The sequence below is a fragment of the Pelodiscus sinensis genome, chromosome 21, assembly GCF_049634645.1.
Source record: "Pelodiscus sinensis isolate JC-2024 chromosome 21, ASM4963464v1, whole genome shotgun sequence".
Lineage (NCBI taxonomy): Eukaryota > Metazoa > Chordata > Testudines > Trionychidae > Pelodiscus > Pelodiscus sinensis.
In genome coordinates, this window is record NC_134731.1 from 13952829 (window position 1) to 13972123 (window position 19295).

General features: G+C 42.9%; 1 protein-coding gene across 6 annotated transcripts in view; it reads right to left on the reverse strand.

Annotated features, from left to right (window-relative positions):
- The window catches only part of PITPNM3 (PITPNM family member 3), a 518333-nt gene that overhangs the window by 122317 nt on the left and 376721 nt on the right, over positions 1-19295 (reverse strand). For all 6 annotated transcript variants that reach the window (XM_075904890.1, XM_075904888.1, XM_075904887.1 and 3 more), the window contains one exon: positions 13833-14068. In XM_075904890.1, the coding sequence (XP_075761005.1) occupies positions 13833-14068 (236 nt within the window). The remainder of the gene's footprint in view (positions 1-13832; positions 14069-19295) is intronic.

The window sequence follows — 19295 nt, forward strand, 5'->3', positions numbered from 1 at the left end:
ATTACCGAAAAGTAATCCACCATCCATCTCAGTCACCATTTAAATTCAGATGTGTTTTATTAGTATCACTCAAGTTGAGTGGTTCTATATGGCCAGCATCAAAATGGAATGTCCATTTGACATCAAGTTGTCAGGTGCTCTGTTAGTTTGAAGACAAATGTGCTATAGTTAAAGAGGCAATACAACAGATTGATTCAATACACTCAGGAGCAAATAGACCGAGAAACACCAGAGGCTAAAAGAACCACCTGCCTTTACAATGCAGTGAATGCCTTCAGCCAGTATCATACCTCTAATAACACAGCAACAATTAAATAATCTACAGCTGGTATTCTATCTAAATAGCCTCCAACAGCTACAGTGGTAAGGTTACAAAATCAGTCAAGGAAAAGCCCCGTAGAGAGGTGCCTGTACTATTTTAATTCTTCCCCCTTTGTTAACATACATTAGGATACCATTGTTAATGTGACATGCAGAGAAAAATCAAAATGGCTACCATGTACAAGTCCTTTATTTGCTTGAAAGCAAAAACTATTTTACTTCCAATTCAACAGCTTAATGGGGACTGTTCTCTTATTAATGGTAATTGTTAAAACTGGAAGAACTTTGCCATGGAACCCATTTATTTGTTTAGCCTTTTAATTAGAGTTGGATTCAGGACAAGTGATTTCCATTAAATTTTAGAATTTGTTTGGGTAGGAGCATTAAGGCCAGATCTTTCCTGAGTCAATGGGCATACTAGGTGTGATGCTAGGTGTGTTATAGAATGGAGATCATATTTGCAAGCTCTTTAAAAATGGATCTGTCTGCAAACTCTGAAGCCACATGTTAAAATGCTGCTTTGGAGCTTCTACTTTTGAATTGGTGGCCCATACAATATGAAAGTTTCAAACAAGGATAACTTTTATCTGTGTTGACAGGTCACAGTTTCACTTGCAGAATGAACCTACACATTCATTTAAAATACCCATCACCAGCCACCTAATATTTTACTTCCCTTCCTATTTTCGCATTTGTGGCTTTATTTGCTTTCTGTGTTGGTTTATTACTTATTTTACTGTTCTATGTTTGTGCACTATTAATCAAATTAAGAGTTGAACATCCCAGAGAAACTGTATAAGCCTGAACATGTGCCTTTTTCTCTCCTTTCCAGTGTAAGTAAATATTGTATTAATATTTGCAAGGAGATCATAGCTATTTCCAGTTGACTCAGATTGGTTTAGCATCTTAAAGCTGATTTGTGTGTGGATAATATGCATTTTGGTGTGTTTACTAGCTTCAGTTGCTAGAAAGGATGATAAAATACATGTAGTCTCAGGGTAGTTTTAATTTTCTTTTTATTTTCTATTAAATAAACATTGTCAGCATTGCTTCTTGTTAATGATCCCTTGTTTTAATTTTTTTGTCTTCCATACCTACGAGCTGTTTAAAATATATATTTATAGCTAAGTTTTTTGATTGTGCTGGTGGTGAACATAGAAAAATCTTAGAGCACTTAGAATCTTAGAACACTGCTTATTACTACAGTTCACGGTTGTGTTTCAGAAACCCTAGGCTACTATTAAAAATTATTTCTGGCAAAAATGTATGGCCAGCATCAGCTAACGTACTGTTATTTTTTAAATTATGTTGAACTATCTTGTGACACAACATTGACAAGTTATCAGCTCTCCAGTGCAATGCATTGCGCTGTGGATTTTACAGTCATAACACAGCAACATCGCCTCACTTTTCTCCTTATCAGCTGATTAACTATCAGGTGAATCCTAAGTATAATTGTAGTATACAACAAAATGGCTGTTATTTTAGAATGAAGTGCCATGAATTTCTCACACCGTGCACCACTTTCAAGAGTGAAAATTAAAGTGGGTGATATCAAGTGTCAAGGCATGTCTCCCTTGTATATTTCTATATAGTCTAATTTAAGTTCCTACAATTATAAGAGTGCCAGACTAGCCGTATCTCTACTAGGGATGTAATAGTCTAGTTGATTAATCCTGGCAGCTGCTGTCATTATTTGAGCTGGAACCCTGCCTCCTTTAAATTTCTGTTGGAGGCCCACGCAGCATACTCCAGGTGGCACTAAGGGCAGGCAAGGGGTGGAGTGCAGCACTGAGGGCTGACTGCCTCAGCCTTACCCCATCCATTCAAGGCTCTGCCCCTTCAGGGAGCATGGCGCCGCCCCCACACCTTGCCTCAGGGTGTGCCAAGTCCATCAGTCCATCCCCCTGCCCTTGCAGATGTCCGATAAACCAAGCTTCAGAATGGATCACTGTTCTTGATAGTGCTGCACTTAAAATAAAAATGTTGACTAGGAGAAGATGTTTTGTTATAACTGTGTTAATCCCAAGCCGTTATAGAGACATGATAGGTGAAGCAATATCTTTCTTTGGGCCGGCTCTGCTGGTAGTGAGAGAGAAGCTTTCAGGCTTCCACAGAGTGTCTTCTCTCAGATGTGAAAGGAAGCATTTGAATGACAGATGAGAATGTGAAAGCAATACAAAATGAAATCAAGAAGCACAACTAACCTTCCATTTGCTTCCCTTCATTTAAACCTATTCCTCATGGTTTCATATTTCAAGATCTTAAGAACAAGCCATTTTTTCCTATCCAAGACTCACAACCTTTATTAATTCAGATACTTTGGTGTCTGTATCCATCTGTTGTCTCTTGTCTTATGCTTAAACTGTATGCTCTTGGGAGCAGAGATAGTCTTGTACTCAATAAAGCTGAGGAAGATTTTTGACAATCAAAATTAATTTTTAGTGGAACATCTCTGCTGTGATAACATTGTGTTGGTTTCTGGCTTTTAACAGGGAAAGTTTTTACAAAGTAAGAACACAGCTTAATATGAGATTGTGGCATACACTGCCCACTTCAACCAGGAAAGTATATATGCTTCCCTTTAGGCTGTGTCTAGACTGGCATGATTTTCCAGAAATGCTTTTAATGGAAAAGTTTTTCCATTAAAAGCATTTTTGGAACAGAGCATCTAGATTGGCACGGACGCTTTTGCGCAAAAGCACTTTTTGCGGAAAAGCGTCCGTACCAATCTAGACGTGGTTTTGCGCAAGAAAGCCCCGATCGCCATTTTCGTGATTGTGGCTTTTTTGCGGAAAACAAATCTGAGCTGTCTACACTGGCCCTTTTGCGCAAAATTCATCGGGGTGGTACTTGGTCCTGCTGTATAGGCAGGGGACTGGACTTGATGACCTTTCAAGGTCCCTTCTAGTTCTAGGAGATAGGCAATCTCCATTTATCTTAACCTGGATTTACAGATGGCTCAATTAGATAACAACTACTCCTCATTTAGGGCTGATTTTTCAAAGACACAAATGACAGCTTGGCATCCAATTCCTAATGGCTCTCCCTTTATTCTTACAATGACAATGGCACATGTCTTTAATACCAATATAGCCCCTAGGTACAGAGTTCTATTAGCTACTGTTTTCGTACACAATCTATTAATTGTTGCCTATGACAATGCTCCTCCCCAGTAATACACAAAGGAAAATATATTTTCCACAACAAGACAGGTCTCAAAATTATTAAAGTTCATTAAAAATTAAATTAACATCTCAAGAACAGGTTCCAATATGCAGTCAGCTGAATACATAATTAACTGTTCTGGCAAGCTAAATATCGCTGTTTTTAATACAAGTAAATGATAAAAAAAGCAACTTTCATCCTTTGCTCATTTATAACATATGGTATAAACTTCTGTGACATTGGTTATCTTGTACGGATAGAATATGGCCCATTCGTTAAGTTGACTGCTGACACAGGGCATAGCAATAATCAGAAACAAACTCTAAATTGTGGTCACCAACCAGTAGATCGGGAGCCTCTGACAGGTGATCCTGACTGGTTTGGCCAAGAGGCTATCAAGCACTGGCACGTCAGCTGGCCCTACCCCCACTGCTGTGCATCTCCTGCCCTTTGCCTTGGAGTGGTCCAGCTTTCTGCACAGGACAGGGGAGGGCGAGGGGTGCTCATGCAAAGGTGTCCTCTCTCCCACCCTGTATCCTATCTCCAAAGAGCAGAGAGGGTGCAACAACAGGACTTGGGATGGAGTTACTGGTTGCTTTAGGGAGTGGGCCAGGGCCAGGGCCAAGGCAGGGGTAAGCCTGCCTCCACTGCACCACCAACCAGGAGCCACCTGATATAAATAGTGCCCAGCTGGAGCCCACATCCAAAAAGCCTATCCTAGTCATGAACCCCCTCCTGCACTCCAAACCTCTGCCCCATCCCTGAGCACCCCTGCATCCAAACACACACACCCCCCAGAACCTGCACCTGGAATCCCCTGCCTGCCCCAGGCTCAGCTCAGAGCCCCTCACACTCCAGATCCCTTAATCAAAAGCCAGATCCTGCACCCCAACCCGCTGCCTGGTGAAAAGGAGGGAGGTTGGAGGAAGGAGTGAGCAGGGGCAGGTCCTCAGATAAGGGGCATGAAGGAGGAGGAGTAAAGGTGTTTGTGTTTGAGGTAGATCTCGCATTGCACTTAAATTCACAACGTGATCTTGTGCTTAAAAAGGTTGGAGAGCACCGCTCTAAAAGAGATTTAAATAATTACATTTTGCTTTCTTATGGTCTAATGCCCTTTTGCTGTCAGTAGAAAAACTCCACTGGACTTCAAAGGGCATTGGACCAGGTCCTTAGTTGCTAAAGATTGACAGGTAAGTTTCTGGACCGTTGTATTCCCCTGGTACCACTGCACAAGTATCAGGGATTCAGGTGGGTCTTAAGCAGAGCTGGTTTTGTGGCTGTGAATGATGATGCCCCCTCATGTCTAGCTAACATCACGAATAAGAGATTACCACTTTGCTGTGTGGGGAATTTATATAGAAGCAGCATCTGTGTGATGCAGGCGTATTACATCATACACCTTTAAAAAAGGCTTTTCTGCCTCTCTTGCTGCTCTGATTCTGGGGTCAGGCAGTCCGGCCTCCAACATAAGTTAGAGTAGCCTCCGGAGCTACACTATCTTGCACCCGTGCCTATGATCTGAAAGGGCTCTTCCAGCACTAGTGAATAGACTTGCAGCCCTGCTCCAAAAGTAGCACAAAGGCAAAGTCGCACAAAGCCGCTATCTCAGCTGCCAGGGTCGCACCTTAGATTTTCCCAGGATCATCCCTTTTTTGAAGTAACTGTCCCAAGAAATCTATAAGGATGGTGCCAGCTGTCTAGTTGCATGAGCTCAGGATCATCTTGAATCCCTCCTGCTTTAGATACCCCAGAAGTGGCAACTATATGTACTTATTTCACCCCAGGATTCACCCTTTGCAAGGGTATTTCCCAGCTGGCCTGCTACCCTGGCGTTCTAGCCATTGTGTCCTGCACAGCAGAGACAACTGGTGAAGGAGGGCAGGGAGGCACTGGTCATGTGATATCCCTCCTCACCTAGGGAAGGGCTGGGGCAACCCCTTGTACCCTCAACCCTGCCCCGCCCATCCCTGCCCTGCTTCTTCCCCCTCCCACAGCAATGCAGCCTGGGGACTAGTGGGGTCACAGGCCAGCAACAGAAGTCCCCCCTACACACACCGGCAGCAGTGGGGGGAGAGGAGCAATGGCCCCAGCTCACTTTGCTCTGCTTCTCGCTGGGGCGATCCTTCCTCTCCCTCAAGCAAGGTGTGTGTGCTGCTCCACTTGTCTCATTGCTACTGGCGCGTGGGGGGGAGGGCTCTGCTGCAGGCACCAGAGCCCCAACCTACTAATCTCCCCATCCACTGCTGGCTGGCCCCTCCCATCCATGGCATTATGGGCACACGACCTTTTGTGCCCCCCTTGTGTCACCTATGCTGCAGAATGGCACAAAAGGGCTGCAGCAGCATGAGCGGTGAGTATCCGAAGCAAAGGAGAAAATGCCTTTCCGAATGGCCTGCGTGACCCCGCCTCCACTCTGCCCCCAGCCTCCCCATTCAGTTCCTGGGCATCACTGAACTGCCAGCCCTCCCCATGCTCCAGGGCTGAAGAGGCTGGGGAAGGGAAGGGAAGGGTACCCAGCTGCCTGCGTGCCTCGTTCATGCTCCTGGAGAGCTGAGACCATGTGCTGCCTGCCCACCCTGTGCTGGGAGTAGGGGTCTGGGCTGTGAGCTGCCTGTGCTGGGGAGGGTGGCTCCTTTGGAGGGGGGTTGGTTCCCATGGGGACCATTGGCAGTGGGGCGGAGTCTCGGGCAGAAGGGGCAGGGATAGGGGCTTGCCTCCCCCAGCCCTAGCTTCACCCACTGTCCATGTGCATCAGAATAAAGAATTAGGGTCATGATTTGCACCTGTGATTTAATATTATGGGTGGAGCTTTTCATGTATCATCTATGTAAGCAGGGTCAGGGTAAACTCTATCCTGACATCTAGTGGCGAACTGTGGCAAGTGGTGCAAAGAGACTTCAGGGGCTGAGCCCAATTTGCATAGACACACCCACACAGGTCTAGTATGTGCCACAGCAGCCCAAATTGTCACTTTGGCCACTGTGGGAGCCCCAGTCTCTCTCTTATTGAGGCAGAGGGGATAAAAGTGTTGTTACCCTGATTATGCGAATCAAGGACAATGGAATGGTGGAACTGTTTATGACAGAGGGATTCGCCATAAACTAAGTAGCACTCGCTAGACAAGGGGCATGGGTTCCAAACCCAGTCAAATTGAGAGAGGTTGGGGACAGGTCTTGGTACCTGGTGGTGGGGCCCTGTCTGAGGGCCTAAACAACACTGATTGCACTCTCTCCACTGTGGAATATCAGAGTTAATTTAGATTCCATTAGGAGTCTAGTTGTGAGCTGTGGAGCTAACTTTGCTGTGGGCCAGCGCTACGAGAGCTGAAATCACTGTTGCTGAGGGGAGCCTGGCGCTGTGCTGTGGACAAGAGCTGAAATCACTGTTGCTGAGGGGAGCCTGGCACTGTGCTGCTAGCAGAGCAGTTTGCAACGGGCAAGCGCAGGCGGACAGTAGATGCAGCTGGCGGGGCGACCTGAGGGCAGACAGCGGAGCGGCGGCCAGCGGCTAGTAAGAGTGGCAGCTGGCGGAGCAGTGGCAGGAGCAACCAGCTGGCAGCAGCCCGGAGCGTGGACCGAGATGGTTGGTGGATTTGCGGAGCCGGACAGGACAGTGGAGGCGTGGACCGAGATGGTTGGCGGATTTGCGGAGCCGGACAGGACAGTGGAGGCGGCTTACCTGACGACAAGTGGAGTGTGGCGGAGTGACTCGTGTTGACGGCGGCGGCACGGAGAGGCGGAGCCACCGCCGGGCCACGTAAGGTGCATCGATCCCCCACCCCTGCAGGTTGGGATGGTGAAACCCTGCCGGGTGGACTTTTGAACCCTGGGACGGCACTGACCCAGGGCTGAGACTCTTGGGGTGTTGGACTTTTGGGACGTTGGGGAGATTTGTGGTTGGGGGGAGGGCCTTTGCTCATTGTTTGTTTGGTAAATCCGAGTTGTGGTGTTTCCCCAATTTAATGCAGATGTCGGTTACCTCATGTTATTAAAGGTTTGCTACTACACTGAGGCTCTGTGCTTGCCAGAGGGGAAGAATTGCCTCTTTTGAGGCACCCAGAGGTGTATGTAAGATTTCCCAGGTCACTGGGTGGGGGCTCGAGCCGGTGTTGTATTACCTCGTTGGGAGGAGACCCCTAGATACTGAACACGGCCCTTGCTGCTGCTATTTACTCGGCCTGGCAGAAGGGTTACATCTATTTTCCCGCTGCGCTCATACTGATACTGGATTAACCCATCATGAAAAAGGCCAGATTTTCCCCACTGCCAATTTACATTCCTTTTTATCTTGCATCAAACACAGATTTCCTTTACTTAAAGGGAATAAACCGTGGTTCTCAGTCAAATTGGCCTAGAACTTAATGTGTATTGGCTACAAAAGCTATGAACGCTGAAGAGCTCAAGACCGCAGAAAAACCTAATTATTTACTTGAAAAGTTTCTGTCATTTAATAAATGAATAACAGTGCTGCAAAAATAATAGGCAAAAGAGAGCAATTAGGGAAGTGGCTATGTTTTGACAAGTCCCAGACCAATAACTGCAAAATGATTTTGTGGATAAAAACAAAGAAAAGTCATATCAGTTATTTCTGAATTCATTTCACCAGACCATGAAAAGAAAAAAAAAAAACAGTGAAGAGGTTGTTAAAGGTTTTAATTATACCCATTACTGAACATTCTATATTTATACAGCTAGCCTACTTTTTGAAATGCTGCCTCGTCTAATGTCATAGACAGGCAGAATTTCATTAATAGATTCGGGGAGAAAATAATCAATTACCATTACAATGATATGACAGACAACCTTACTAAAGTCAACAGCAGGTTTTCTCCGAGATGGTAAGGAGGCAAAATTGGTCCCCATAACCTTAGTCTGTTGGTGTGGGCATGTCACATGGGAGGATAGTTTCTGGAGGGAGGGAAAGGAAAATCAAATGTTACTTGGTTGCTATTGGGGACAATTACTCCTTCAACAAGTCCTTTTAACTTCCCTTTGCAGAATCATGGCTCAAGGTCAGGCTCCAAAGTCCACTGAAATCTTTCTGTTGAGTTCTGTAGGCTTTATCTCATGCCTAAGTGAATAGTAAATAGCCCCTTTTCTAATTCATGTAGCTGTTAATTTTGTGGTGAGAGAGACTTGCCCAAGGCCTTTCCAGGAGTTCTTGGCGGAACTAGGAAGTTAGCCCAGATCATCTGAATCGCAGGCCAATGCCTTAACCACAGAGGCCAGCTTTCCTCTCCAGAAGGAGCTGCTGTGTGTCTTCTCTCATGTCACACTGCATTGCTGAATATGAATATGGAATGATTGCAACTATAATGGTGATAAGTGCTAGAGTCAATAGTCACCATAAACTAATTCAAGGGGAAGACATTCTTATACAAGCACACAGAATGGGCACTTCAGGATGTGTCTATTTTTAATGTCTAGTTAGCATCTTAACATTCTGAAGATTAGTTTTTGCTGTAAGAGCACAATAAATATTAAACTAAGCCTGTCTCTGAGGTGTAATGGCTGAATATCATCTCACTGAAAGTTGCATTTAATTTTTCATGGTGACTTGTTTTTCTTCTGAGATGTTATGCTAGTGTTTTATAGCACAATAATTTTCATCGCACAGAAGAATTCCCACCAGAAATCTCAGAAAGCTTTAGCAATATGAATTGAGAGATTAACTGTACAGACCACAGGTATAATATAAAGCCCTGCAGAAAGATGGCCAGGAACTAAACTAACAGTGTGAAATTTTTTTTAAATACAGGCTAATGTTTTACTACAGTCACTTTATAAACTGAAAGCAGTGTCATTGTTAGCTATAGTGTCTCAGACTGGCCCTAGCAGCTAGAAATGTAAGAGAGTAACAAAATGTGCTCTGCTTTACACGCAGTCTTTACAATGGACACTACTTTATGTCATGCGATATGCACAAGCAATTTGCGTTTGTGCATAGCTTATATGGACAGGTGACTGTGTGGCATATGTCAGGCTGAAGTTAAGCTAAACATTATCTACTTTTAAGATACAAGTTGCCTAATCTATGTTCCTAATAACATTTGATCAAATTCATTTTCTTTACTGGGGCTTTTTGTTGAATCGTTGGGTATGTCTAGACTACATCCCTCTGTCGCCAGAGGGATGTAAATTAGACATACCGAAATTGCTAATGAAATGGGGATTTAAATATCCTGTGCTTCAGTGAAATAAAAATGGCCACTGTTTTTTGCAGATGCGGCAATTTGCCGGCAAAAAGCGGCAGTCTAAATGGGGATTGGTCGACAGGGAAAGCCTTTTCCGACCAACCCTGTAAACCCCGTTGCACAAGGCATAAGGGATTGGTCGGAAAAGGCTTTCCTTGTCAATCGATCCCCGTCTAGACTGCCGCTTTTTGCCAGCAAATTGCCGCATCAGCAAAAAGCAGCGACCGTATTTAGTCTAATGAAGCACGGGATATTTAAATCACCGCTTCATTAGCAATTTCGGTATATCTAATTTACATCCCTCTGGCGACAGAGGGATGTAGTCTAGACATACCCTTTGTGTTTTTCTCAATATAAACAATGAACAAAAGAACCTGACATTGAAAGTGACTAGAAGCGAAAGTGCAAGTGGCTAGTCCAGCTGTCCATCACTTGCTTGAGTAGAGAGAACTCATTCCTAAAGTCTGCTTAAACTTCATTAAGTGCAGCCTCTCCTTGACATGCCCATTCCTGTTATCTCCTCCAACATGCCCCCTATGCACAGGATCGAGTGAACAGATGGGCAGGATTCTGGTAGCACAATAGCCATCCACGGGAGCAAGAATCCCACCCACATGTTCTGGCATAGTAAAAATATGGTAGCATGTCTGGAATGGGGTTTTACAAAACGTTCCTACAGGTCACAGAAATAAACCAGCTCAAGACTTCAAGCATACTGTGCTCACATATACCCAATTTGAATATCCTAATGCTATGCCAATGGAAGCTTTGCTACCTTGTCTTCCTCTTTAGTACTGTGATGGACTGGGCCAGGTCTGGGCACCACCAAGGGCGTCAGCTCAGGGTGAATTGCTCCAAACCAGGGCTACTTACAGCCCTCGACTGGAGACCTTTCCCGAATAGGCCACAAACCAGTCACACAGAGCGCTTCCACTGCCAATCTGGTCAGCATAAAGCCTCACGAGCAAAACCCCTCAGGCACCCCAGCTCTCCCTGTGCCACAATCAGCCCCGGACCTTACACACAGGTGAGAGGTTATAAAACCCGATCTCACCAACTCCAAATAGATCCTCCCGGTCCCAAAGAGCCAGCAGCAGACCCAGGCCAATTTACACTTTAGATCTCACCCACAAAGGCACACTGGGCCAATCCTTTAGAATCTAAAGGTTTATTAATCAAATGAAATAAAAGGTTGAGAGTGAGATTGTTAAAGAGGATACATTACATACATTAATCACCAAGTTGTTGATGCAAGCTCTTAGCAAAGATGTTACAAACTGCTAGCCTAGAAGTCTCTGGTGTACATCCTGTATCAGGATGGGTCAGCAATCCTTCCCGGCTCTCTGTCTCTAGCAAGGATCCATCTGGAATCAGTAGCAAGACTGAAGACCAGATGGAGACAGCCTCATGGGATTTTTATGTTCCTGGTGTCTCCCAAACTGGAGCTGGTCACATTATTAAGTGACCTCTCTCTGTCTCACATGCAAGTAGCCATTATGCACTGGCTAGTCTGCAGGCTTCCAGATGCATTCCTCAGGTATATATTGGCCACTCTGAGAGCCATTGTCCATGGAGCACTGCTAGTTCGCACAGCTATTCACTGGACAATCCTTCCTCACAACAGTCAGTCCAGGCCCACTGCTCCCTCCTAGACCGAGAACATTTAAAATACAAGATCAGAGCCCATATTCATAACTTTACACACAGACATTGTATAAGTACACAAGTAGCAGTCAGAGAATCAGCAGAACATAAGCTTCCATTTGATACCTCACATAGCCCACTTGGTACAGAATTGGGGGCAAACACCACCCACGGGTGCAACAGTGATCTGTCTGCTCGCTTTACAATCCAATAATGTGACAAATACATTCTTGTTCAATGAAATAATGGGCACTACAGGCTGGGTTCAGTATCCATTGAAATCAGCAGGAGTCTTTCGCTATGGTTCTCAGTGAGTGCTGCATTAGGCTCTCCATGCCTTCTGTTAACTAAAAATCAACTGAGAGAGAACCTCCTTCCTTTGAGCACACTGATTTCTTTCAAAACAAGGAAATAATCCACCGAAAAGCCTAAAATCTCCAAAGCCATGGCCTTTTCATCACACCACTCCATCAGGACTAGATCCAAACAAGGAAGAAGTAGAGATCAAAAGCAGATTTTGGTTCTATAAACAATTAAGTGACTTTAGAATCAATTACCCTGATATTCAAAAGCTTCAGGGGGTAGCCGAGTTATTCGTCTAAGAGTGGAGCTTCATATTAATAATCAGGAATCTGAAACCCCTTACTGCAGATTCATAGCTAAACAGACTGAGACACTATCAACATGGTACATACCCTAATATAAATACAGGTAATCTCCCAAGCACCATACCTATTTATATCTGCTAGCCCAATGTTTCTTAAACTTTTTAAGACCGAGGAGCACCAAACAGTTTTTTTAATGAGGAAAACCAAGACTTTGTTAAGAAAAAAACCAGTGCACACTGATGTGCCACAGATCACGATTTAAGAAACACTGCTCTAGCAAGAGAATCTGTTAAAAAAAAATCTACCAGTCCTGAGTCCTAATGTACCTCTCACATCCTTTTATGGCCAGCAGCTTTAATCATCCAAAGTCAATAGGTGTTCTAAAAAGCACCTTAATAACTCTTTCAAACCCTTTCTTTATCTTGCAGTCTCACATGTTAATTATGATAAATGAACGCTGTACTGCAAAACACTGCAGCATTTTGAGGTTTTATTAATTACCTTTAGCAGAAGAATAGCCACTATCATGCTTGTACTTTAGTTGTATGAGGATTAAAATAATTAGATTTAAAAATTCGACCCCAGCAACAAAGCTAATCACAAGCCACCAGTATGTGTTAAAGTCTTCTACCTTCCTGTTTTTCCAGTGCTAAGAAGAGTTCATTGGAGTTCTGTTTTTAACTCTTCAGAATTTTCCTTCCAATTTATTCTTAAAAAAATGTCAACAATAAGTCATCTTTGTTGTTTAAACGATGAAAATTATCTACTAAATTCTACTGTGTCCAGTACATCAGCATCAACAATGAATATGCGAGATTAGATTTGTCAATGCCAGTTGAGACAGTGGCATGCAGATCTAGCTGTCATAGCTTTTAAAACAAGATACATGGTTGACTGTGGATTTTTTTAGCTAGTCTCAGCTATTAGAGAAAAGGAACATCAATACTCATCCAGACTCAGTTTTCTTTCCATTTGTGGGATGTGGGAATTTTTTTTAAAAGCAATTTGTACATCTTAGTTTTCAGGGTACATTATATTTCTGGACACAGGAGCCCAGGTAAATAATAGTTTTTATTCATATCATTGAATATAAAGGATATTTTCAAAATCACCTAAGGGATTTATGAGCACAATTCCTGTTAAAAGTCAATGGTATTTGTGCACTTTAATTGTCAAATGTTTTCAAAAAAATCTCCCCTCCTCACGCTGACATATATTACGGATACAGAACTACTGGAGTTCTTTTTTGAGCCTCTTTAAGCAAAGACTTCAGGATTGGGCTCTGTGGGTCTGAAACTGACCATGATGTAATCCAGATGCAGGTGTAAACACAGCAAGCAATAATCCTTTGTTCACATTGTAAATACCAGTCACACAATGAGCTGAATCACAATCTAAATCCCAGGAGTTGAACGCATATTGAAGGTGTGAGGTGGGAACACATCAATCATTGGAATTATCTTGCCAAACCAGGGCAGGATGCATTCAGGCAGCCAGAGGGTAAGGAGACCCTACATTAAGGTGTACTTAATGATACCTGCACATCACAGCCCATGTATTAAGGCCAAGGACCTTACCAACTTCTTGAGTCAACCGTGTGCACCCTCCCCTGGGAACCATGGTATTTCAGCACCAGTGGAAAGCTACAATTACCACTGAGTGCTGAATAGGAAAGTAGAGTCACCTTACAACCCTCTTTTCTACGGCTGTATCCATCCAGAAAAGGACAGGACAGGATCACATCCTTACTAATTAAATGGGTAAGAGCAAGAAAGATTTGCAATATTCCATGCCTGGCCGATGAAAGGAATTTAACCATGTAAAAATGCTTGTGATTAGCACAGACCTTTGAGGGCCACACTTTGCAAAGCTGTGCCTTCAAATGCAGATTAACTTACTTGGAAACAAGAGAGAAAGCCTCCAAGCAGATGGCTGGGCAGGGGACAAGCCTGATTAAGATGTGGCCCAGTGCAGCCGGGAAATGGGCCCGGGTCACCTTCTCAAATACGGAACTGAAGGTGTTGATGTCAGCCATCTTGCAGTTCTGGTCTCCTCCTCCTGTATCTAAGATGTTGCCCCCATGTAGGACAAGAATAAGGACATGAGTTTTACAGTTCCTGGGCTGAGCTCCTTCCTGAAGAAAAGAAACAATCATTTGAACAGGCTTTTGTTAGAACAGGCTTTGCAAGAGCAATGTTGGTGCACTTGATGTCAACTTCCACTGACAATTAGTGTCTTTTTTTTTAGGCTCAGAGTGATCTTTTGTATATTTTATTTTGGGAAAAAAAATCAATTTCATTCAAGTATCTCCAAGTTAGATACAGCACACTGCACAGGAGCATAAAAGCTTTTATGCCTTTGGCTAAGATGTAGGAGTCAGATCCAAAGAAGATTATGAATGGTTTTATGCACAACAAATGCTATTGGCAGTACATGCAGACAGAAAGATGTCCAAAATCTCAAGGCAGTTTAAAGGTCTAGGTTTCAAGAGCTAAACTAATCTTGTTTCTATTGGATTTGTCAGAAAAGTTTTAACTGAAATCCTCACATTTTCTACAGAAGAAAAAGACTTCTGTGTCAACAACACTCTACCTCAGCAGGGGTTGACTGTGGTGTTTGTTAATCTTTTCAAGCTAGGGATTTCTTGTTCAAAGACAAAATACTTCATGACACTGTTCCATTTACTGGAAAGGAATGAAAGCCTTATCAATGGAACAGCTATGGACCTATATGTTGATGTGTCTGTTTTGAGAAGTTGACAGAGAATGCTTTATTTTAGAACATAAGAATGGACATACTGGGTCAGACCAAAGGTCCATCTAGTCTCTTCCAACAGTGACCAATGGTAGGTGCCCCAGAGGGAATGAGCAGAACAGGGAATCAAGTGATCCAAACTGTTGCTCATTCCCAGTTTCTGGAAAACAGAGGCTAGGGACACCATTCCTACAAATCATGGCTATCAGTCATTGGTGGAACGATCCTCTATCAACTTATATAGTTTTTTAAAAATCATTTTGTAATCTTGGCCTTCACAACCTCTTGCAAGGAATTCCACAGGTTGGCTGTGTGTTGATTGTTTTCAATTTGCTGCTGATTAATTTCATTTGGTGACTCCTAATTCTTGTATTAGGACAAGGAGTAAACAACACTTATTTACTTTCTCCACATGAGTCATGATTTTATACACTTCTATCATATTCCTCAGTTATCTATTTTACAGGCTGAAAAATCCCAGATATATTAATCTCTCTTTAGGGTTATGGAATAGCTGCCATATAATCATTTTGCTACCCTTTTCTGAACCTTTAATAATATATATTTTTTTAGATGGGGCAACCACATCTGCTTGCAATATTCAAGATATGGGCATTGTATGGATTTCTAAAATTCTGTTCACTTTCTTGACTGTTGTTACCCATTGAGCGGAGGTTTTCAGAGAACTATTCACAATGACACCCAGATCTTTCTTGAGTTGTAACAACTAATTTAGACCCCATCTTTTTATATGTATAATTGAGATTATGTTTTCCAGTGTGCGTTACTTTGCATTTTTCAACATTAAATTTCATCTGCCATTTTGTTGCCCAGTCACCCAATTTTGTAAGATCCTTTTGGAACTCTTTATAGTCTGTTTGGGACTCAACTATCTTGCTTAGTCTTATAGCATCTATAAATGTTGCCACCACACCATTTACCCCTTTTTTTCCCAGATCATTTATAAATATCATGAATAAGACTGGTCTCAGTATAAACTCACATAGGACACCACTATTTATCTCTCTCCATTGATCACTGACCATTTAACTTACTCTTTTTTTTTTAAACCAACCATGAGAGGACCTTCCTTATCCCATGACAGCTTATTTTGTTTAACACCCTTTGGTGAGGGACTTTGTCAAAGGCTTTCTGAAAGTTTAAATTCACTATATCCACTAGATCCCCTTTGTTCACAGGTCTGTTGACCCCCTTGAAGAATTCTAGTAGTTTGGTGAGGCATCATTTCCCTTTACAAAAACCATATTGATTCTTCCCAACAAATTATGTTCATCTGTATGTCTGACAATCTTACTCTTTACTATAGTTTCAACCAGTCTGCCCAGTCCTGAAGTCAGCCTTATTAGCCTGTAATCGGCATCACATTAACTATCCTTCAATCATTTGATACATACGTTGAATTAAATGATAGGATACAAACTACAGCTAGAAGTTCTGCAATTTCACATTTGAGTTCCTACAGAACTCTTAGGAATACCATCTGGTCCTAGTGATTCATTGCTGTTTAGTTTCTCAATTACCCTTGAAGGGTAATGGGGTACAGAGAGCGGGGGAATAGGAGTTTCCTTGCTTTTGATTATAATATAATGTTCAGCGCCTTATGACTCCTCAATTGCCTTTCATGATTGTCCTGAAGGGTAGTGCATCACCAGTTGAATAACTCAGAACAACAGAAAAGCAGGTTGGAATCTTCTTGTCTGGAATCCCACTTGAAATTTGACTTTGGCACATATGGTCCCTAAAGCCTTAGAGAAACTATATAAACCAATTTAAATAATGAGCAGAGACAATGGCAGTAAAACATGGATCACTTTTTACAAAAAACTGGGGAGAGCCATTGTGGATTACCAGAATTGTGTCAATTGATGAGACTGAACAGAGTTTTTAAAGCAAAATATCAAGAATACTGCAATCTCAAATATATGGTGTTTAGTTTAACGAGGCTTCATTGATAAGATTTCTTGTTATATGTTACCACTTCTTACATTGCTGATCATAATAATCTTAGTGATGTGCTCCTCCATTTGTCTGTACCCATCTGTTGTCTCTTGTTCTATACTAGACTGTAAGCGCTGTGGGACAGTGTTTAGCAGAATGGGCCCTAACAAGATTTTTCTGTAAGGTATCGCTTGTGCAACCACTCAGGAGAGATTCAAATGCTGCCCAACTGACTGGAAGAGTGCTCAACTAGTTTTTTTGTTTCTACTTACTGGTGGTGCACAAAGTTATTAGAGGGAACGCTGGCCTTGACCTGTGATTGCAGACTCTGTCGAAGAGGATAAGAACAGCCATACTGGATCAAACAAGTGGTCCATCTAGCCCAGTCTGAGATGCTTCTGAGGGAATGAACACTACACAGTAATTATCCAGTGATACATCCCCTGTTGTACAGTCCCAGCTTCTGGAAGTCAGAAGCTTAGGAACTCTCAGAACATGGGGCTGACTATCTTAGCTCATTCATGGTCATTCCTGCATGAATTTATCTTATTCTTTTTTGACCCCCGCTATACTTCTGGCCATCACAACATTCCCTAGGCATTTCTGCAATACAAACAACACTGCTAAATGTAGTACAGTCTATTAAGTAAAAAGTAATGAGGGCTTAGAAATGACAGACCCTATTATAATGCTCGGCTGAAGAATTTTGCTGAGAAGCAGAGCAATTACTGCCACATTTGTCGTATGAATTTTGCAGATCAGCAAAGTGAACATTAATATGGTTCTATCCTTTTTTCTAATTCTCAGGTTCCCTTCCGCAATGCTCTTTATGCAATTGACTAATATAGACACTCAATTTTGAGCAAAGGACAGGATTATCCCCTGCCACAGCCAACACTAAATTCTTTCTCTTTGATCAGCTGGCATTGCAGAAGGCTGTTCTGGAGGATTAGATGATTCAAAGAATAAGAAATGAGACACAGCATCTAGGTTACCAGTAAAAATTCAAGCCAGGTCAGCAATCCACTGTCATCGGATGGAGTATGGGGAGTGAGTTAACGGAGTCAATCCCGTTCCTGTCATCACAAAAGCAACTTACAAGCCTATGTAAATTGGCATTGTTCTTGGCAGTTTCAGCAAATGAATGAACTGCCTTCATGCCTACAGGTGGGTTAGAGAGACAACAAAGACACACTGAAATCAGTGTGGTGAATGACTTCCATGTGTTTTGGACCTGGCTGGGTAAGAGTGGGAAAGCTTGCACTACAGATGCTATAAGGTGGATAGAAAGCTGGCTAGATCGTCAGGCTCAATGGATAGTGCCTAACAGCTTGATGTCTGGTTGGCAGTTGGTATCAAGTGTAGTGCCCTAAGGGTTGGCTCTGGGGCTGGTTTTGTTCAACATCTTTATTAATAACCTGGCTGAGCGGATGGATTGCACCCTCAGCAAGTTCTCAGAGGACACTAAGCTACAGGGAGAGGTGGACACACTGGAGGATTGGGGATAGGGCCCAGAGTGACCTAGACAAATTGGAGGATTGGGCCAAGAGAAATCTGATGAGGTTCAACAAGAACAAGTGCAGAGTCCTGCACTTGGGATGGAAGAATCCCAAGCATTGTTACAGGCTAGAGACGGACTGGCTAAGCAGCAGTTCTGCAGAAAAGGACCTGAGGATTACAATGGATGAGAAGCTGGATATGAGTCAACAGTGTGCCCTGGCAGCCAAGAAGGCTAACGACATATTAGGGAGCATTAGTAGAAGCATTGCCAGCAGATCTAGAGAAGTGATTATTCCCTTTTATTCAGCACTGGTGAGACTACATCTGGAGTATTGCATTACAGAAAGGAGGTGGAAGCATTGGAGAAAGTCCAGTGGAGCTGGAGTACATGACTTACGAGGAGAGGCTGAGGGATTTGGGCTTATTAAGTCTATAGAAGAGAAGAGTGAGGGATTAGATAACAGCCTGCAACTATCTGAAGGGAGGTTCCAAAGAGGGTGGAGAGAAGCTGTTCTCAGTAGTGACAGATGGCAGAATGAGGAGCAATGGTCTAAAGTTACAGTGGGAAAGGTCTAATTGGATATAGGAAAAACTATTTCACTAGGAGGGTTGTGAAGCACTGGGATGGGTTTCCTAGGGAGGTGATAGAATCTCCATCCCCAGAGATTTTTAAATCCCGGTTTGACAAAGTCCTTGATGGGATGGCTTAGTTCCAGATTGGTCCTGCTTTCAGATATCGATGATCTGCCGATATATTTCTTCTAGCCCTATGATTCTATACCCATATTTTAACTACTGTGTGGACAAATAGAAGACTCTTGGCTAGCTAAATGCAGCTACAGAGAGTTGTGCATTGGCTCCTTTCTTCTAGAAAACAAATTTCTGATCTATTACTGCTAATGAGACTGCTTTACTAAATCTGCAATCAACATAGGCCTTCACATTGTGGCATTAAATAGACTTGGTAATCTCTCTTTGGATAATGTGTCTGGTTTTCAGCCAAGCTAATTAAGCAACACCTTTGAAAGGCCACTAATGACTTCCAGCAACTGCACGTGTACCTGTTAGGGGAAAGGATGCACTGAGACATCAAAAGTGCTTTTAACTCCACTGAGATGTCCTCAGAGCTAAGACAGTTTGGAACTTTG